The 21,861-nt window shown below is 43.6% G+C and overlaps 2 protein-coding genes across 3 annotated transcripts in view; one reads left to right on the plus strand and one right to left on the minus strand.

Annotated features, from left to right (window-relative positions):
• Positions 1-21,639, minus strand: NMS (neuromedin S). Of its 2 annotated transcripts, XM_081198683.1 has the most exons (12): positions 21,510-21,639; positions 12,978-13,201; positions 11,981-12,414; positions 10,779-10,834; positions 9,317-9,376; positions 9,188-9,214; positions 9,048-9,101; positions 7,832-7,906; positions 6,871-6,903; positions 5,475-5,516; positions 3,859-3,909; positions 1-167 (listed from the first exon to the last, which is right to left on the minus strand). In XM_081198683.1, the coding sequence occupies exons 3-11, from the start codon at positions 12,099-12,101 to the stop codon at positions 3,871-3,873; spliced, it is 507 nt and encodes a 168-aa protein (XP_081054809.1). In that variant the 5' UTR covers positions 12,102-12,414; positions 12,978-13,201; positions 21,510-21,639; the 3' UTR covers positions 1-167; positions 3,859-3,870. The 2 variants fall into 2 exon arrangements, with proteins under 2 accessions (XP_081054809.1, XP_081054808.1); XM_081198682.1 differs by lacking the exons at positions 1-167; positions 3,859-3,909; positions 5,475-5,516; positions 12,978-13,201 and having other exon boundaries at positions 5,631-7,906; positions 21,510-21,571.
• Positions 21,623-21,861, plus strand: part of CHST10 (carbohydrate sulfotransferase 10) — a 17,872-nt gene continuing 17,633 nt past the window's right edge. Inside the window, exon 1 of the mRNA XM_081198583.1 lies at positions 21,623-21,857. The gene's annotated coding sequence lies outside the window, so the exon portion shown is untranslated. The remainder of the gene's footprint in view (positions 21,858-21,861) is intronic.

Here is a 21,861-nt window from a genome sequence, read left to right on the forward strand (position 1 = left end):
AACCATACAGGTATAATTTATGGCTGCAAATTTATTACATATAACTTCACAGGCTTCAAGAGCATGTCTCTGAACAGCGGACTAGTAGTCCAAATGTTTATTTTCAGAGTTTAAAGTGATAGAGCGAGGAAGTCAAGTGACCCTTGGGTTTTCTCTTTCCTTGAAGTCTGAAAGAAAAATACTGCAGTTAGTCTTTGAAGGAATCTAAGTACTTAAGGCATTCACCAATCAACTGTTGAAGCCTTCCCTCTCCGTCCCCTAATGGAGATGATGTCCTCCATGCAAAGATGCTCTTGCAAGAAGGCTGCACATAACTACTGCAGTATGCCTCTAGATGCCAGTTGCTGGACAATGCAAGTTGCAAGAACACTGTTGCAGTCCAGCCTCCTTGCAGGCATGCCATGGACATCTGGTTGGCTACTGTGAATAGAGAATGCTGGACTAGTCAAGCCTTTGGTCTGATCCAGAAAGGCTTGGTACTGGGATAGCTCAGTTGGTAGAGCAGAACTCTTAATCTCGGGGTTGTGGGTTTTAGCCCCACATTGGGCAAAAGATTGCAGGGTCTTGGGGCTAGATGACACTTGTGGTCCCTTCCAACTCTACAATTCTATGATTCTACTGGATTGGACCCTTCATTTTTAGGGCAGTTGTGTCAATTCTGAAAGCTTTAAGTACAACAAAATAATATGATCTGTATGTAGCAGCTATGAGTTCCAGTACTTCAGCTGAACTGGCTGGTAGTTAAAATAAAAAAAATATTCACTTGGATTCAAAAAGGCTAAAACATGTAGTTAGCAATAAGCTTTTTGGTAGAAAAAAGATTGTTGTTTTTCTTGGTCATTGGCAGAAAATTACAAACAGGAGATGCATCACATTGCTAGGCAGAGCACAGATGCGTAGAAGTTCCAGTCAGTGCACTCCTTATGAGGAAGTTGGCATGCATAGCAGTTTATGGCATAATGAGTCTGCTTCTAAAAGCTAGAGCTCCTTTCTTGTTCCTACCTGGAAACTGCTAGTTGGCAGTAACACCAAATTATTTTAAAACACAGCAGGGATCTTATTAGCAATCTCAGATATTGAAACCATTTAAAAAACAAAGTTATCTGTCCAAACACCTTCATGACAAAAACAGTCCTTTAATCCCAACTCTTCCCAGCCATTTGGACACAAGTTCTATTCTGTTTCTACAAAGATGTCTTGATTCATGCAAAAGGTAATGGATTGTGAAATGGTGTCATGGACTGGCTGGATGCAGAGGAATAGTGGGAGGCACCAACTAGAGAACCCCCAAGGGAAGAAGGCTAAGAGCTAGGGGACTGGTGGTGGTAAGATGAGCACACTGGGAAAAAGTGTTGGAAGCTGAGACAGTAACAGGGCTTAGTGAGCAGGGGGAGTCTGTGGTAGAGAACAGTACAGAAGCAGAGACTGGAGATGAGAGAGGGCCAAGAGGAAGAGATGAGTACGGTTAGTGAAGAAACCAAGGTGTCTTCCCTTCCTGCTGTGACCAGTTCCCCTTCCTCCTGGTCTCCCAGAACCAAAAGAAGCGTGAAGAGAGTAGAGTAAAGACAGTTGTGGCGATATAGTCTCAGATGGCTTGGGAATGACCCAGGGGAGGAGAAGACTTAGGGAACTGTGGGACGGTGAGGACCTTCAGTCCCCACAACTGCCTCATAGAGGCAAGATCTACTGGGACGAGTTGCTGTGCTCACTAGGCCTGGTCTCCTGAGCCAACCATGTTCCTTTGAATAAAGAATAAACTTCGCTGATCTATTGCCAACCTGTTCCTGACTCCCTCTCCTGACAGATGTGCTCTGCAGGGGTGCTGTGAGCATAAATCTGTGTGCTGTAGCTGCAATGGTGTTCCAGATCACGTAGCACGAGACCCATGTGCAGCTCCAGTCAACTTTTGATGATGGTGATCACATGACTGAAGAAGGGGATGAAACCCAGCATCACCTGCCCCTAGTGGCACTGCTAATGCCAGTGACATAGACCATGTATTGGGGAGCAACTGTGCCTGAGTATGTGAAGTAGTATATTGTCTCCCTGCTTATTTAACTTATATGCAGAATTCATCATGCGAAAGGCTGGGCTGGATGAATCCCTAGCTGGAATTAAGATTGCTGGAAGAAATATCAACAACCTAAGATATGCAGATGACACAACCTTGATGGCAGAAAGTGAGGAGGAATTAAATAACCTTTTATTGAGGGTGAAAGAGGAGAGCGCAAAATATGGTCTGAAGCTCAACATCAAAAAAATGAAGATCATGGCCACTGGTCCCATCACCTCCTGGCAAATAGAAGGGGAAGAAATGGAGGCAGTGAGAGATTTTACTTTCTTGGGCTCCATGATCACTGCAGATGGTGACAGCAGCCACGAAATTAAAAGACGCCTGCTTCTTGGGAGAAAAGCAATGACAAATCTAGACAGCATCTTAAAAAGCAGAGACATCACCTTGCCAACAAAGGTCCATATAGTAAAAGCTATGGTTTTCCCAGTAGTGATGTATGGAAGTGAGAGCTGGACCATAAAGAAGGCTGATCGCCGAAGAATTGATGCTTTTGAATTATGGTTCTGGAGGAGACTCTTGAGAGTCCCATCAACTGCAAGAAGATCAAACCTATCCATTCTTAAGGAAATCAGCCCTGAGTGCTCACTGGAAGGACAGATCCTGAAGCTGAGGCTCCAATACTTTGGCCACCTCATGAGAAGAAAAGACTCCCTGGAAAAGACCCTGATGTTGGGAAAGATGGAGGGCATAAGGAGAAGGGGATGACAGAGGATGAGATGGTTGGACAGTGTTCTCGAAGCTACCAGCATGAGTTTGACCAAACTGCAGGAGGCAGTGGAAGGCAGAAGTGCCTGGCGTGCTCTGGTCCATGGGGTCACGAAGAATCAGACACGATTATCGACTAAACAACAACAACACATTTCTGCATTTGCATGGAGAAATCTGGACAGGAGCAAAAGAGAAGGTCGGGTTTACACAACTGCAGAGGTTTGAATAAAACAGGGATGGAGAACACAGAGGAGCTGCAAGGATGTGGGGCTTAGAATAATCGAATTGTAGAGTTGGAAGGGACCTGGAGAATCATCTAGTCCAACCCCCTGCAATGCTGAAAGATGCAGCTGTTTCATATGGGAATCGAACCTGCGACCTTGGCATAATCAGCACCACACTGTAACCAACTAAGCTATCCAGCTGGCTTGAAAGTTCTGTGAGGGGATGGAGGTTTAGGTGAGGTATATAGAAAATTGGAGGGGTTGGCAGGGTTGGCTATAGTTTGTTGGTTTTGGCCTCTTGTTTCAGCTTGTCCAGTTCGTTTTGAATCTTGAAACTCGAAGCTTAAAACTCATTTTGAATGGCATCATTTCCCCCCTTCTCAGAACAATACAGACTTTGCCTTCAGGTGAACCTGAAGCAGCTGATACAGTTAGATACAGAAGAAAAGACTCCCTGGAAAAGACCCTGATGTTGGGAAAGATGGAGGGCATAAGGAGAAGGGGATGACAGAGGACGAGATGGTTGGACAGTGTTCTCGAAGCTACCAGCATGAGTTTGACCAAACTGTGGGAGGCAGTGGAAGACAGAAGTGCCTGGCGTGCTCTGGTCCATGGGGTCACGAAGAGTCAGACACGACTAAACGACTAAACAACAACATGTGAAGTAGTACTATACATGTGAACTATTTCACTGGTGTCAACATGCTTATAAAAATATTCTCCCCCCCCCAGCTATATCCATGTCATTCCATGCTCATTATTATAGGAGAGGATACATGCACCCCATTGAGATATCATCATTACCGCCACAAACAAATATGAATGTTGTAAATAAATAAATAAATACACGACCTTTTGACTGGCCTATTCACCTCCATTATCCACTGTCCTTCCATTCCTTGGCTGAAAATTTAACACGTAAAGAAAAATAAATTAAACACACTGCAGTGTTACTCATGAAATAACATTGAGAAGCATAATCTCCAGCTTTGCCACAAAGTGAACAGCAGAAAATAAGAGGTGCAGAGTTGACTTTGTCGGCACACCAGGTGCTTCTCCAGCTCAAGGTCATTCAAAGGTGAGAGTTTGCAAAAGAGCATCACTTTGCTGACTAGAACAACTGCGCTGCATTCCGATTGGCTGTCAGAATGTTTTGTCAGCATGCAGGCATGTGCTTATCGTTCCATGCCTCCCATTCATATATGCTGGTCTGTGAGCAGATGCCCTCTACTGCTTGCACTCCTCCATATAAGCAGCATATAAGTTGCACTGAAGCCATGGCAAGGGTGGGTGGGGGCAATTCTTTGCCAGACATTTGGGGTGGAATTAAGCATTTGTATTCTTATGAAGGTCCCATTTGTGCAAGCACTCCAGCTTTCCAGGCAGAACAATTTCCTTCTGCTGTGTGCTGTTTTGTGGGTTCGTCAGAAACCTTACAAGCCAATTTGAGGGGATGTAAGGGGAGGAGAGGAAGAGAAGCCCTGCTGTACAAGTGAAAGTCCTTGCACAGAAGCAACAACATTCTAAAACAATTGAAACATTCTAAAAAACAATTACAATAATGTATTTGTGTAGCTCCTCTGGCTTTTTAATTAGTTAAATTCTCTAGATATTTAGGATAAGAAACAGATGCAGTGATACACTTAAGTACCGTATGGGGAAATCTGTGTGCGTCTTATGGAGCGAATACAGGCTGCGCAGCTATCCCAGAAGCCAGAACAGCAAGAGGGATTGCTGCTTTCACTGCGTAGCGATCCCTCTTGCTGTTCTGGCTTCTGAGATTCAGAATATATTTTTTCTTGTTTTCCTCCTCCAAAAACTAGGTGCGTCTTGTGGTCTGGTGCGTCTTATAGAGCGAAAAATACGGTAGTTTTAGATTTTGGACCGAATGATCTTACAATGGGGAATGACTCTGTTTATAGTCAATACGTATTATTCCCCAGTCCTGTTGCATTTGTGGAGTGAGGGACAGCTGCAGCTCATTCTGTTGAGTGGGCCACTGGACTCCTGCCCCAATTGCTGCCTTGATAGCACCACTAAATATATTGTATTGTGGTAAGGAAGCCTGATGCAATTTACAGTGAGACCACAATGTAGGGTGAACTGTAGATTTTAACACATGCTAGTATCACATAATGCAGAGCATTCCAAACTTTTCATGTTGGTGACACACTTTTCAGACGTGCATCATTTCATGACACAGAATTCAGTTTTACTAGCAAACTGAAGGTTAAACTAACCCCTTTCCATCCCCGGGAGGAAGGCGGACAGCGTTCGCACAACACACCTACACACTGCAGCCGACACACTAACGTGCTGCAACACACAGTTTGGAAAGCTCTGATATAATGGTGTGTGTTTTGGGCGGGAGGCCTTATAAATGCTGTTTTCATTTTTTTATACCAAGAGGGGAAACTATGTATGGTTCAATTTTATTTTTCTGATAATGAACAAATAAAATTAGATACCCTGAAGAGAAAAAAGGGTCGGCCCAAGGTATCCAAGCTGTCCTGTAAAAGGAAAGAAATAAAGCAGACTTGGCAAAATGTTTCTAAACCTATTGTGCACTTTGACATAGGTCAGGAGTTCTGAAATACTGCAGTGTAGTGGGGCCCAATGAGATCCTGCAGCCAGCAGAGCCAAAACTTTCCTCCCAGCAATATAGGGGGATCAAGTGCAATCTTATGCATGTCTACTCAAAATGGGGATCGCTCCTCGGTAAATATGCATAGGAAGGCAGCTGGTCAAAGCAATCCAACTCCCCCCCCCATTTAAACTAGACTGGGGAGGGTAGTTGGAATGAGTAGACTTATCCCTCCACCCAGCTCTCCTGACTAAGCTGGCTCCTGCCACCCATTACCAAGGGAAGTGACACAAGAATCATTCCCTTGGCTCTAACCTCCCGCTTCCACCTGCTGAATGTCTGGATGGGTGGTAGCCAGGAAAACACCACAACGAGGTGTTCTGGGGCAAGGAAGAGGCTGGTCCATGATCCATTGGATCCTGAGCTCTGATCTCACTGCTGTTGTGTGACAGGGTCAGGTCCAGTTGGTGCACTAGCCAGGAGCATGGATCTGGGCGCATCATCCTTTCCTCTGCTTTCCGCACATAGGAGCCAACTCCTAGGAGGCCAAGGTCCCTCCCCCCCCAATAAAACAGTTGAGGGGGCCAGGCTCCCCAAAGTTGATGGGCGTTGCCATTCAAATCTTGCCCTGCACCGCATCACGTGGTCGATTATGTGGGGCAGGGTTTACCCCCCCCCAATAATTTAATCAAGTTGGCACTCCTTCTTCCACCACAGACTTTCTGAACAGCAGGGCTTCAGATGCATTGGTGGCCCTGCCATTCCAAAAAAGCCCCACCAGCTGGGTGGTGGTGGATAAGTTAGGACTGCAGCCTTAGTATAGCAACCACCAACAGAGAAATAGGAACAAGGAGAAGAGGAAGACAGAGATGACACTGTGGCCCCCATTAAGCATATTAAGAAGGTTAGAGATGCCCCCTGAACAATTTTAGATGGCATTCCGAGGGCTGCTAAGGGAGGACAAAATTGCCCCAAATTGAGCAAATCTTTGCCTGGTTTGGGGTGATTCCCCCCCTTCCTATTTTTCTTATGAACCATCATAGCTATGTTTGCTTTGAATGTATAAAGAGTCTACCCTGTGCTCACTCACAAGGTAGGAGAAGCAAAGGGCAGAGCATTTAAACATTTACTGTGTTGCTGGCATCACCCCTGCCATTCCTTGCCTTCTGTCTCTTTGATATGCTGACCCAGACAGCTCACAGGGTGGCAAAACAAACTAACTGAGCATTGGGAGCTGTTTGTAACACATATGCACAATAATGCCAGCATTTTAAGCCTACCTTCTTCCCGAATTCTGCTGCAAGCTGAGATTCCTGCAAGGTGATAGTGCATGTTAATTTCATCATCTCCTAATGCTGATAGGTTGATGCGTTTCAGCAGAAGCTAGCAGACTGCTCCAGTACATGACATTAGGCTAAAGCATTCGAAACACAAAACCACAGGCAATGTTGGAAACAGAAAGAGAATGCTAAACACCTTGAATTCATCTGAGGTTTTTCTTTGGCCAAGCAACGGGTATAGCGCATGCTTCTGTCTCTTAAATGGAAATGGCGTGATCATGCTCTTGAGCACAACACCAAAGCTCAAATGGAAAGTTAGATCTTAGTACTTATTTTTGAAAGTGCTATTATTTATTCTGTAAAATTGTTCCTAGTACCATTCTCTACATTTTCACTGAATGTTAAACTAGTCAAATGATGCAGCTGGTAGTTTACATTGCTACAGAGTTTTTGGGGTTTTTTTGTATCTGCTACACCCAGTCTCCTACAGATGTCAGTCAACAAAAGGTTGCAATTGACTGCAATGGGAATGAATTATTCTACCAGTTAAGGATATTACAGTGCAGTATGTTCCTGCATGTAAAAGCCCTTTGCAAAGTTGCTTCAGCATTCAGCACCAATACAGGAGTGATACTGGAGATTTTGACCATCCTTTGGGTAGGGATAGTGTATGTGCCTAGCAGTTCACAAACACTAGAAGAATTAACTAACAGGAATAGTCACATCGACAATGATGGTTGTGACTTACTTTGAATAAACTTTAAAAATGGGGTACAATAAGGAAATTCATTGGGGGGGGATGATAGAATGTTTTAAGAAAAAGAAAGGGAGATAAGGAGGAAATGAGAGTAGACAAATGCACGCAATTTCACCACCAGTACAATGGCTTTTTAAAAGAAAAGGAAAAAGTCAAAATGAAGTGTTTGTGCCACAAAATACTATGGATGAAGCGAGTGCATACAGGATCAAGGAATCTTTTCATTCTCCTCTCCGAGAGCTTTGGAGCAAGGCTCATTAAAGGATGCACAGGGAAAGACTGTAACAAAGAGAGATCATGAACACCAATTTTATGCAAAGACAAAAATTAGAAAAATAAATGTGTAAAGCCTAGATGACAGCTATATGGTTCACTGGCAGAGCGACATTCCTAATCTACCAGTAACATCATCTCAACATAGATGACTTTATAAGGAACTGGCTTATTCAAAATATGAAGTCCCAAAATAAGTTTATCAAGAAGTTTCAGATGCAGCCAGAAAACCATCTCTTGGGGGCTTTGCCAGGATTGTAGAGCAGTGCAGAGGTGCTGGGTAATTAGGAGCAGATCCCTCATGCTGTAATCCTAAATGCACTTGCTAGGCATAAAGCTCCATGGAACTAAGTGGGGTCTGTTCAGGGCAAACATGCATTGGGTCATAATGTGGTTCAGGACACTTCTTGCCATTGTTTTAATGAAGTGAATAACCATTACTAATTATATATGTATACACACAGATATGCTAATAATAATAATAATAATTCATAAAGTCGTTGCTAAGGCTTTTTGTGGGTAAAGTCATTCACTAACTGTTCAAAAGAGAGGGTTGTATTAGGCTAATGGATTTTCATCCCTCTTTGATAGATGGTTCCCATGTTACACTGAAGGGAGTGTGTGCCGTTGGTGGCTGTCTAAAACCCTACTGGGCTCTTATGAATCTAGTTGCAAGATTTTTTCAGATCCTGGTAACTTCCTCACTGTACATTTAAAGCACTTATACCACTTTGACCATCATGACTTCCCTCAAAGATTACTGGGAACTGTAAGAGTCCTGAGAGTTGTAAAGACACCCCTCACACAGCTACAGTTCCCATGATTCTTTGGGGAAAGCCTGGACTGTTGAAGAGGTATGAGAGTGCTTTAACTGTATGGTCCAGATGTGAGATAAATCTTATTTGACGTTATTTGCCTGGCTTAAGGTTCAGCCCGCCCTTTGTGAACTTGAGTTGCAATCCTATGCACGAGTCCTTTGTAATAAGTGCCATTGGTTTCAATGGGTCTTAATTCCAAGCAGACATGCATAGGTTTGCATTGCTAATAAACACACTCAAGGCACTTGAGTGATTTTATATATTGTTCTATAGTATTTTGTATGTTGTAATGTATAAAATATAAAATATGCTTATGTTAAAATACTAACCCCGGTTTTAAGTGGATATGTTGGATCTTGAGCTCTGGAGTAGTGAAATAAAAACTGCACAGAAAGAGCTATTTTAGTATGTTGCATTATTTAAAGAAAAACAGGTATTATGCATATTATAAAGAAAGGTAAATACTTACTCTTTTATATATTTCCTGATTATTTTCCTAGTGAGGAGAAGCATATTAGATTACATGAGGATTGATGATTACGTAACTACATAAATACTGTAACAGAGTTTTCAGAGAAAAGAAAGAATCGGATCATACCTCATCTATCTGCATGCCATTAAACATGGAGTTACAAAGATCCATAACAGAACGGCAGATCTAGAAGACAAAAAGAGCTTAAACTAAATATTGATGTGTTTGAAGCAAATAATAAAAAATAGAGGTAATTATACAAACATCAATTTAAAAAATTATTCTAATATACATTATTTTCAAACATAGTTAGTCAAGCATTACATATTTTGCAGTTGTTTTGATATAAAATCACCATGTCTGATTGTGGCCGTAAAATTAATTTTTATTTAATTTAGAATGCTGCCGCGAGAGTCAAACAAAACATTAAAAGTGCAACTTCTAACAGATCAAGGTGGTCTAGTGGGCCCATAAAGGATAAGGTGGGGTTTTTTCAAGTAAACTGGTTCCAAGCTAATGAAGCTTTTATAGACTAATAACAACACTTTGAATTTGGCCTGGTAACAAATCAGTGGCCAGTGCGAATGTTTGAGCAGAGACACAATGTGCTGACAGGATCACAGTCCAGAGTCTTTATTTAGTTTGAGTAATGGTGAACTATGAAACTCCCTGCCACCACAAAGAGATTGCTGTGGCAAAGAGTGATAAGGTATCAGAATAAAATTATGTCAGTCGTGTTTATGTCAAACTCTGCTTCCATCCACTGCTCACAACACCTCCATTTTGTGACTGGTGGGCCTTGAACCCTTTCATGTCTGCCCCGGGGATAGAAACTTCGAAAACCCCTAATTTATGGCACTAAAAATTTATTACAACTTATTTTTACATGGGGTTGATCAGACAGTTCCATCTACTGACAGAAACACCATGCTAGCCTCTAAATCAGAAGTGGAGGGAGTGGGGTAGAGAAATTGGAAAGTTTATTATATTGGCAACATTTTTGAAGAAAAATATATATACAGTGGTACCTCGGGTTTAGTACTTAATTCATTCCGGAGGTCCGTTCTTAACCTGAAACTGTTCTTAACCTGAAGCACCACTTTAGCCAATGGGGCCTCCCGCTGCTGCTGCGCTGCTGCTGCGCAATTTCTGTTCTCATCCTGAAGCAAAGTTCTTAACCCAAGGTACTATTTCTGGGTTAGTGGAGTCTGTAACCTGAAGCGTATGTAACCTGAAGTGTATGTAACCCGAGGTACCACTGTATAGTGTCTGAAACAGTACAGGAGAGCAATCCTGAAGCCATTTTGACTCTCCCAAATTCACCTCAAATATTTCGGGAAGTTTATTATACTGGCAACATTCTTGAAGATTTTCTTTAGCTTATATATACACTAGATTAACAGATTTTGTTCCTACAGTGAACATGGGGATGCAGCAACCAATTGCTTTTGTTACATGCATCAGGCATATACCAGGCTGTCTTCCCTCTATAATAGCAGTAGAATTCACTGTTCCCATGGGATCTCACACACTTTTGGGATAAGTGTTCCAAGCACAGGCATGGAAATTTATTTAAAAGTTTGCATACCTTGCTTTTAGGAATGTCTGATTCGCTTAGATAGTCATCAAAGGGCTGTGGAAATCCTGTTAAAGTGAAACAGTAAGAAAGCATTAGATACACTACAGCATGGGTTTAATTAACAGACCTTAATTGCATAAAGATCTAAAGAAAGACAGGGCAAGTCCAACAGAAGGCACTTAAGAGAATTGTAGTACTGTCTTCGGTTGACTCTTTGAGTGTGTATGTGCACATTTAAAAAAACGTATTATACAGTATAGTGATAATTAGCCTCTTTTGATTAGTTTTTTTTTAAATAGTCCGTAGATCAGAGTGGGATAAATAGATGATGATGAAACTGGACATAGTTTCCTCACAGAGAAAACAGACACACACACACCAACTTAACATCTATTTATTACCACCCTTCTCACAATTCACACACGCTTAAGTTTTGTTTTAAATCTGTGTCCCGATACCTACGTTTTCTCAGGCTTTGTGCTAAATACAACACGTTTTATAAAGAGACGAGACGGTCATCCTCGTTTCAGCACCTTGGAGAGCATCGCAGGTGCTGCAGCTTCTGAACCGTCTCCGGATCCTTTTAACTGTACTATTAAAAACAAACCCCCTTGACCACGTTGAGCTTCATTCTAGAGAGGAATTTTGCAGGCTCTACTTCTGCTTCTCCTATTTAAGTGATTGGCCGCTCTTCCATTTACAACTTTCCTCCTCTTTCAGGAGAAAGACCCCGGTGGAAACCCTAATCCACTGTGGCAAAAGCTCGTAGCCTTTTTACTCTTAGATTACTACTAGATTACGAAAACTTCCCAAATGCTCTCCCCTCCACAGGCGAGGATTCTTCCACTTCACGCAAAAACCCTCGTTGAGTTGTGCGCGTGGGGAAGCTATTGCTCATTTCTTAAAGACTGAGCCAGATTAGTAAAAGTTAAAGGAAGCCCCCCTTTTTTTTTGTTTACTTGCTACAGCAGTAGATTCTGACTCGCTCATGCACAAGATTCCTGGGCAAGTTTCCTCTTAGAAGTAAGCTTGGCTTACAACCAAGAAACCTCTCGTTAGACGGACAGGAAACCTGCGAAGCATTTCTTCCTTTCCCCCCCAGTCCTGCTGTAAACTTTCCAGATCGTCCATCCATAGACATAATGAAGGACGCTGTATAAAAAGTCTTCAGTATCTGAAATAATGCGCAATGTGGGGAACGCGGCTCCTACCTGAGGTGAATCGTGCGGTGCAAACGCAGTAGATAACGAAGATCAAGGGGAAGGGAGGCGCGTGCCGTTTCATTTTCAGCGGCCGAGACAGGCTGGGCTTTCTCTGACACAGTTTCTGCATCTTCAGTCCAAGCCCACGAGGCAGCCGCGTTGCTGCCCGGCCTTTGTCTGACTCTCCCGAACTCGAGAAGCATCTTTATTTGTAACAAACTTCCCCTCGGAAGAAGAGCCAATCAGCACCTCGCAGGCTCCTCGTTTGTCTCATTAAGCGCCACGCTGCGCTTTCATTCAGGAAGTAATTGCTCCCTGCTCGGCGCTTGGCGCACAACGATTTCAACTACGCATTAGCCAAGTTTCCGAGAAGAAGAATATACAGAACGAACGTTTCTGAAAGATCTTGGGGATGGACGACTAAAGGCGGAAGGAAAATGTCCCTAAAGAAAGCAAGGTAACAGTTGTATATATATTCACCATTCTATTGCAAAGTCCCATAAATTCTGCCATGCAGAATTTTTAAAAGTCCTTTATACTCGAAAGCGTTGCAATATGCAACACGCCAGTGCTATAAATCAATATGCAGCCCTTTCAGACACATCTCTACTTTAAATAAAATGCGCTGGACATAAAAACCAGTCTCTGTGTAATATCAGTACTCAATTGAAATTCAATAAAGAATATTAACAGTAAAATGTGTGCCGGATAACAAAAATGCCACCAGTGATCATTCAAAGCTGGTACATAATTATTGATTGTTGAAGTCACTTTTTAAAACTTATTTTATTTTTTAAAATATATAAAACAACAGGAAGCAAATCATTTTAAATTATTCAAAAGAGGCGGTTCAGAGATGAATGGGAAGGTGTGTGATTTTTGTACAATTCAACCTCGCTTCTTCCACACCCTCTACACTGTACCCGATACTTTAAGCAACACTTCTGTTTTCTACACCAATACTGTAGAATTTACAGTATAATCTCAGATACAGTAAGAAACTTACTTGAAAAATCTGTTCATCCATTTTATGCAGCAGGAGTGGGGACCCATTGGTTCTCCAGCTGTTGTTGAGCTACATTTTCCGTAATAATCCATGGCCATTGGCCATGCTTGCTAGGGCAGATGGGAGTTGTAGATCATCAATATCTGGCAGGTCAAAAATTCCTCAAACTCGGCTGTACAGCTTAGGATCCACTTCCCGGAAGGAATGCTTGATCCTACACCAACCTGACCAGGAACAGAGGTTATGGTGGGTGGTGATCAGTGAGAGAATGTTCTTTATGTGAAATTCCCTCCCTAGAGAGGTCTACCTGGCACCAACACTGTTTTAATTTCAGTACCAGGCAAATACTTTTGGGTCTCCCAAGCATTTTCATGTATTGTTTTCATCTAGTTTTCTTTCTTAACTTGTTATTATATTTTACTTTGTATTTCATCTTGTTGTTATAAACCACTCAGAGTCCTGCTGAAAGGTGGACTAGACATCTTTTAAATAAATAATATACAAAATATACCTAAATCTTTCTTCAGTCAAGGTTGTACCAATAAACCATTCCTTCTTACGTAAATTGGGACACTGAGTGATCGAGCCCTCAATAAGTGGTGCCTGTATTGATACCATAACATTTTTTAATATGCTGGACATTACCTAAGCTGGCATATGTCAACTTGGTACAACTGAGTTACCTAAATGCAATAATTCCATATTGGTTGTAGATCAAACAAGCTATCAATGAATGGAAAGGCAATTTTACATAATGCTTTTATGGTTTAAATCCAGGGATTACCAACTAGCAGGTCAGGATCTACCAGAAGATCAGAGTGAATCACAGGTCACTATTTAGATTGCCGAAGAACAGAATGCACAATGTACATACAAGTTGTGCTGGCATCTTGCAAGATACCGATGAGGATTATGAGGGAGAAACTGAATATATAATTGTAGCAGTTTATGATCTGTTAAAGTCCTACCCCCCTTTTTTTTGCTAGACACAAGATGAATCAAAGTGCTGTGTAAGAGAGTCACCGTGGTGTAGTACTTAGAGTGCTGGATTACAATCTGGGAGATCAGGTTCAAATCTCCATTCAGCCATGAAGTCCACTTGGTGATGTTGGATCAGTGACATCAATTGTAATGTGATTACGTGCTCTAGGGTCATGGAATATAGAATAATTCTACAGTAGTAGTTCTCAAATTTATTTTATCTTTTGGTAGACCACCACATGAAAATTTCTGGAGGTCTTGGCAGACCACCTGAACTTTTTGTTTTCTTCATCACCAGCATTATCATTAAAAAAAAAGCGTTGTATTATGAAAACCAAAAGCCCTAAGGGAAAGATGCTGAAAAGGGTCCTTAAACTGAAAAATTTGTAGTGGAGAAGAAATAGACCACCACACATATTATGTAAATCATAGGCCTTATGCCAGGGTCTTGTTAGCTTGCTTGGAAAATCCAGTGCTGCTGCCCTTAATCTCCATTATTTGGGTGGGGGGGAATAAGTCAGTTTCGTCATTCAAATACAGATTAACCTTTCCATATAGACCACTTGAATGGAACTCGTAGAACACAGTTCTTCTCTACAGCAGCCTTTGCTACCTGAAGGTGCTGTGTAAGCTGATCTGATTACATCTGGTCCCAGGCATCAAAATAACAGAGTGGGTCCTAAAATATCTATATCTTAAGTGTCTAAGGTCAGAGTAATGAGATGTGTCTTCAGTATGTGATGCAAACTACATAACGAAGGTCCTCTGTGGGTGCCTTGCCTTTTGCTATCTGCCTATCTGGATTTTATTAACAACCGGATGTAGCAACCCACTTTACTTCTGCTTTCATACTTTGTGGGACCTGATTCTAGAGGAAAATCGTGATCATTTTGAAACCCCTGATAGGGTGCCTCATTTCAGACATAATTTAATGTGCATACACTCAAGAGGAATCATTCCTGGGGCATTTTGTGGATGCAAAATACTGCTTTGAAACTGACGCTTTTGTTTTTGATCTTGCTGAACATCCATTAAAAATTAGCTTATGGTTCTTGGAATTTATAAAACCACAATTTAAACAGATAAGACATTTAAACTGTTTCCTTTAATCAGAATAGGTTCTTTTCCTCACTTATTCCATTTCAAAGGTGTGTGCTGAGAGTTCAGTATTGTCAATGGCCTCACCAGCACCACATCAGTTTTAATGAGCTGCATTTGCTCTGCAAATGAAATAATGCCTTGAGGAGGTCTTGCACTTCCTGTACTTTCCCTGTGGAGAACATGATGCTGGAAATCAGGTTGGTAATTCTGTTGCCCTCAGCCACATGCAACTTGCAAAAGTGAAGAGATTAGATGGAATAGAAAAAGGGGCAACCATTATCACCCTTGGTAGACTTCATATAAACTTTCCTCCCTGCTACCTCAACTCTGATTACAGTATCTGATTAGACATAGGAACCATTTTGAAATGGAGGCAGAAGCAAAGGCCGATCCTCAAGACAATTCAGCAAAAAGGTTAGCATATGCATCACAGAGTTTTCCAGTCATGTGATTCGCAATGGTTTTGGGGCTAGAGAAAGGTGAGGCAGCAAATGAAGCTTATCCAGAAGTCAAGGTGCATAGTAGCATAGCTGTCAACTTTCAGATTTGAAAATAAGGGATCAGCAGCCTCACCTGTCCTGGAGACAGTCTACAGGATATCTAAGATTCCAGGATAGCAGCGGGAAGCAGCAGGAAACGGTGCTGGAATAAGGGAATTTCCCGCAAAAAAAGGGGAAGGTTAACAGCTATGCATAGTAGGCATGTGCTTCTGCAGCCAATCTCTCTTTCCTATGAGAAGGGAGACAAATGATGCAAAAGCACTACTGACTCCAGCAGCCAAGGGAACATCAGGGAGCAATGCTGGCACCAGGCATACTTCCAAGCCTCAGACCTGCTCCTTCAGAGGGAGTACAACCTCATCCAGAACAGGCTGTGCTCCCAATCCTAGATGGTCCATTGACCATCAGAGTCTCTGATTGTCTGACTCAGGTCTCAACTTGTTGGCCCAAGTGGTGTGGTGGTTAAAGAATTGAAGTTCTATTGAGAAGACTTAGGCTCAAGTCTTTGCTCATCAGGTTAACCTTCTTCACAGACCAGTTGTAAAGATAAAATTGCAGGGAGCCGAGCACCTTGGAAGAAGAGTGGACAAAAATGTTATGAAAGAAAATACTATGGGCCACATGATATATATTTTTAGATTTATACCTAACGGTGCATTCCTATCTCACCTGTAAGGACTAGGAGCATAGTAGAAACTGTACATAGGGTCAGGTTGTTCAATTTTATCTGTGTACACTTAAGAAATGTAAAGTGGAAGTGAAGTGAGGTCAGCCCATGACACGAGAACCCTGGTCCATCTCAAGCGGTCAGGGCATGGTGTAAGCTATAATGTACACTGTGACATAGTCCCCTTTGCTGACCCCTCCCTGCCCCATTGCTCTGCCCCTCTTTTCCACTGACATGAACAGAGGCTCCTGCCACCTAGCAAGAGATTTCATTCTCACTGGGATATGGATGTTCAACAGATATATGATGCAGCAGTCTCTACCAGCTGCTTGTCACAGAGCAAATAAACATTGGAAAACCTATGCATTATAAAGGTGGAATTACCTGAGACTGGTTGTGGTTCCCTGTTTTGAGTGAGCAAGCCTAGGTTTCTACTGTGTAAAATGCTTCCAAGAAAGGATATGCTGGAGTTACTATCAGTAATGTCATGGTTACATTTGCTTTACCATACATATGGGACGCGGGTGGTGCTGTGGTCTAAACCACAGAGCCTAGGGCTTGCCAATCAGAAGGTTGGCGGTTCGAATCCCTGCAATGGGGTGATCTCCTGTTGCTCAGTCCCTGCTCCTGCCAACCCAAGCATGAAAAAGTGCAAGTAGATAAATAGATACCGCTCCGGCAGGAAGGTAAACGGCGTTTCCATGCGCTGCTCTGGTTCACCAGAAGCAGCTGAGTCATGCTGGCCACATGACCCGGAAGCTCCCTCAGCCAGTAAAGCGAGATGAGCACCGCAACCCCAGAGTCGTCTGCAACTGGACCTAACGGTCAGGGGTCCCTTTACCCTTTACCTTTACATGAAGCAGCAACCATCATGTTGCTTCAGACATCTTGTAAAAAATTATCTTTTCCCCCAGGCTTTCACTGACTCAAAATATTTGACCTTGTTTGATATGTTGAATTTATTTGTTTTTATATGCTTATATTACTCTTAAAAGCTTGGCTTTAGGTTGTATTTTTGTTTTGTGTGTGTGTGTTGTATTACACTACTTAGATACATTTAAAATATCAAGTGGTTTACTTGTAAACAAGTTACTAAATTTCCTATCATTTCTATTATGTCAATTCATATACTTTAATTAAACCTTACTGCCTAGGCAAAAATATGTAATGTGCATTGGGTTGTATAAAAGCAGCAACCAGAAGAATTGCCTGAAAATAGCCTGCCTTGGTAATGAAGTTTTCAATTCCAGGCTAGCAGCAAGGCACTGAGCAGAAACAGAGGCTAGTTATTACTTGGAACAGTGGGAAATAGATAGGCTGACAGATGAAGATGGCAAGAAATTGGCCACAGTGTCCTTGAACATATCCAATTTATTGCTGGAGATTTAATCCAGTGGAACATGATTCAGAACATAGGTTTTCCATGAGAGTTTGGCTTCATTTGTTATTATTATTTAATTTATATCCTGTCCTTCCTTCCAAAGGAGCCTGTGCGGCAAGCATTCAAATGATAAAACAATTAAAATATCTACAAGCTATTTGAGATGCAGACTTGGAATGCTTACTTTCAATATTGCACTTCAAAATGGAAAGTGTAGAAAAAGGAAATGTGGTTTGTCTGGGTTTTTGCTTGCTTGTTTTAACTTGTAACTGAGCTTTCGATGTGCCCTGGGCTAGTACTTCAGTGATTGCGTTTGATTTCTTTTGCAATGGGTTGCTAGATCTGCACTTGTACTCAGCAGAATTCTCCTTGCACAAAAGAGAAGGAAGGAAGGTGATTTTTACTGATTTCCCCCCTCCTGTCTGGCTTCAGCACTCTGTGCCCCCTACAGATCTGCCAGGGAGAACTGGGGGAACCTTCAAAGCAGCCCAGTGGCAAGGGGCAATCAGCAAAAATCACCTCCCTTCCATCCACCCAGCAGGGAGTGTCTGTTGGATCTTGGTGCCTTCTGTCAACAGAAGATTATCTTCCATTCCTCTAAGTTAATCAAGTCTGATCTGGGCTAAGGAAAGCAAATAGGTTTAAATCAATGATTTTAGTGCAATTAATTTACCTTGGCCAGATCTTTCACTGGATATTTATCAGTTTGTTGTACTAGTTTGGAATCAACAGAACATCAGAGCTGGGATTTCTGACATTAACCAAACAGAAAATATGCAATATACACATAAACAAGTTCAGAAAATATGCACATACACATGATGCAAGTTCTGCGTAACGTCCACCTATGGGTGAACCCGAGTATTGCCTAGTTACAAAAAATAACCCTGTGCACAAAGTCCACACAGTAACAAAAGTCAAAAGGCATATATGTCCTGATTTAGGATTCAAGAAATTTGCTTAATTAATTGCATTAACAAGTAAACACTAAAGTGTATGGCTAGATAATCTTTCGGGAACCACTTACAGCCACAAAGCGATACTACCAAAGAGTGGTGGTGATAGTGAGAAAAACTGTCACAAATTGTTCTTTGTCTTCTGTCTTCCATCCAGGCCAGTGGCCAAACCTTCCAGCTAGGAAGATTTGAAGAGGCCGGGAACTTCCACTTGACTGCATATGGAGAGCTAAAATGATATGTGCATGCATGCAGAGAACCTAATGCAATTGCACAGATGTTGGCATATCTCAGATGTCAGCTTTAGTAAAAAAAAATGAAATTTTCTGTCTGTTAAACAATTACGTTTAGCCCAACTTAGAATGAAGCAAAATGAGAATAGGTGGAGGCTGCCAGCCTTTCAGACCACACACCAGACTCCCAAAGGCCATGGCTGACGGTTCAAGGGCTTAGCTTCTAGTACAGTATGTCTGCCCTTCTTGATCTCAATCATGCAAACGTGTACCTCAGAAAAACACCAAAACAATAGCCCCAAATCAAGCAGGGTTGCATCCAATTTTGATTGCTTGGTATATCTGCCATTCAATAGAGCACTGTGTGAATATGGCCCTCCAGGTCTTGCTATCAGGCCCTCAGGCTCTCCCCAGGCCAAACCCCTCGCTGGCACTGCTATGTACCCTCCTCATGTGCTTTTGCCTGGCTGGAGTGAAGAACTGGCAAAATGTCTCCATTACCTAAAGCAACAACAACAAGAAGAATAATGTGCACAAAGGGACAGAGACAGGCAGGGCGTAGTGACATCCATTTTAATCTATCATGGCTGCTCTACCGCGTACATAAAACATAAAACAATTGCTGAGTGCAATGGATATGTAGGCCTAGCAGGGCCCAGATTAACACACACCTAGCCATATCTACAAAGGGACGCGGGTGGCACTGTGGGTTAAACCACAGAGCCTAGGACTTGCTGATCAGAAGGTCAGCGGTTCGAATCCCTGCGACGGGGTGAGCTCCCGTTGCTCGGTGCCTGCTCCTGCCAACCTAGCAGTTTGAAAGCAACACAGTGCAAGTAGATAAATAGGTATCGCTTCAGCAGGAAGGTAAACGGCGTTTCCATGCACTGCTCTGGTTTGCCAAAAGCGGCTTAGTCATGCTGGCCACATGACCCGGAAGCTGTACGCCAGCTCCCTCGGCCAATAAAGCGAGATGAGCGCCGCAACCCCAGTGTCGGTCACAACTGGACCTAATGGTCAGGGGTCCCTTTACCTTTAGTCATATCCACAGCTCTCCATGGACCCACTTGGATGAAAACAGGACTTAGAGGAGCATCTGAATTTGCTGTTTGGGGGCCTCCTCAGTGAGGCCCGCCCCAAATGTGAGGAACCCTACTCTGCTCCTGATGATTGACTGTTTTATCTGAGGCAGGGCTGTCTTAAGCATATCCAGTGCCATGGTACAAAGCTCCCTCCAGCGCCACCCCCCTTCTCCCAGGGTTTTTTAGGGAGGACGGCACTGCCGGTGGGGCTGGAGGAGGCGGGCAGTAGCTGGAGGGCGGCTCTTATGGCGGGGATGAGGCAGAGGTTGGACACGGCGCCTCCCGGCTCAGCTGGCTGCTTCGTGCCGCGGTGGCCATGGCAGACGGAGGCTCCAGGCGTGGCACTGCTTCGGTGTGGCATGGCGGAGGCGGGTGAGGGCAGCGAGCTGATGCCGGGAGGTGCCGTGTCCAGCGTCCACCTTTTCCCTGGTGCCCTCCAGAACTTGGCACCCCGGCGCCCCGCACCACTAGCCTCTATGGGTAAGATGCCCCTGACCTGAGGACAGCTTTGCAGGGAGAAGACAAGGAGTCAGCAAAGGCAGAGAAGTTAGAGGAGAGTCTCTGAGGCAGAGCTTAGATTTGGGGCTGGACCACCTGGCAGGAGGACATGGCCCATTTGGAAAAGCTAAGGAGAACAAGGAAGGGATCTCTTTTTGATTGTGGGTGGCAGTGGCCTACCTCTTTGACTTGACCAGCCCCCTGATTCTAAGATGCTCTGTTCTCCCACAGAACCTGTCATGGAAAATTGGTAGGAGAGACAGCAGGCAAACAGCAGCTTCCACTTCCTGTTGGCCTATGCTAGGAGGGTCTCTGAGCTACCCATATGAACCTCAGTTTTATTTATTCATTTCTTTGGAATATTTACGTTGCACTTCATAGCCCCAAGGGGCTCCCAAAGTGCCCTCTCCCTTCCATCTCTGCCTAGTAGGCTGCAGGGCCCACTGAAGTCCTCTGGGGCAAGGGACCGGGGCCAAATAGATGGCACTCAGCCCATAATGGAGGCGTAGCCCACAAGCAGGACATGAGTGCAACAGCACTTTCTAGCTGTTGTTTCCGATCATCTTGTATTCAGAGGTAGACTGCTCCTAGGCACTGATGCTCTGCTATCACAACAGATCTCCTTAAGAACCTGGTTGCTGGATTAGGCCAGTGTCTCACCTAGTCTTGCAACCTAACCAAAAGTATTTTGGCACCTTAAAATAATTCTCGGGGGATGTACTTTTGCATACTAGAGTTTGCTGTTAGGTGTGGCGCTTCACAGGAGAAACGCACAAATGCCCTTTATCTGTATTTGTTCTGCGGTAGGTCCTACATCCATTTACCTGGAAGTCTCATTGAACTCAATGGGACCTACTTTTGAGTAGCCATGCACAGGACTGCCCTGTGCATAAGCACTCCTTACCCAAAGCTCACTTAATTACCCAGAAAATGCAATATATTTTCTGCTAAAAACATTCCTTTTCAACCACGCTGTCCCTGAAGCGTGACTAGCTTTGTTGTTACGGCCGTTTTGACTGCTGAAGCCTGCATAGATTTTAATCATTCTGAAGTTTCATACGAGATTCCCTTCTACCATTCACCGCGTACAGAAGATTGCTTCTTGCGCGGCTCACCATACGTGTAAGACTCACATGCAATTGGCCTGTTCGCCGTGGCGGGCGAGGCTTCCTTTGCATCCTCCCTCGGCCGCCCCCTCGGGGGGGGGGCTGAGTCAGCGTCGTGCCCAGGAGGTGCTCTTCCTTCACCCCGGGCCCTCACGCCTCTCCCCACCTCCTTTCCCCCTTTCCCCCCGCCTCCTCTGTTGCCCGCCTGCTTAGGGAAGGCAGCGCAGCTTGCGCGCCGCGACGGCGCCACCTCCGAGGCGGCGCGCAAACATGGAGGAAGAGGCTGCGGAGGCTGCTGCTGCTGCAGGAGCAGCAGGACCGGGCAGCGGAAGCTGAGGAGAATACACGGTCCTACTGCTGTTTGCAGCTGCGGAGGCAA

The sequence above is a fragment of the Podarcis bocagei genome (assembly GCF_964188305.1).
Source record: "Podarcis bocagei genome assembly, chromosome: 6".
In the NCBI taxonomy this organism is placed as follows: domain Eukaryota; kingdom Metazoa; phylum Chordata; class Lepidosauria; order Squamata; family Lacertidae; genus Podarcis; species Podarcis bocagei.

Coding starts and splice junctions, on each gene's coding strand:
- NMS (XM_081198683.1), bottom strand. CDS start 12,101: ATGCAGAAACTGTGTCAGAGAAAGCCCAGCCTGTCTCGGCCGCTGAAA. Junction 10,835..11,980: donor CACCGCACGATTCACCTCAG/GTAGGAGCCGCG, acceptor TCACTTTAACAG/GATTTCCACAGCCCTTTGAT. Junction 9,377..10,778: donor CAGACATTCCTAAAAGCAAG/GTATGCAAACTT, acceptor TTTGTCTTCTAG/ATCTGCCGTTCTGTTATGGA.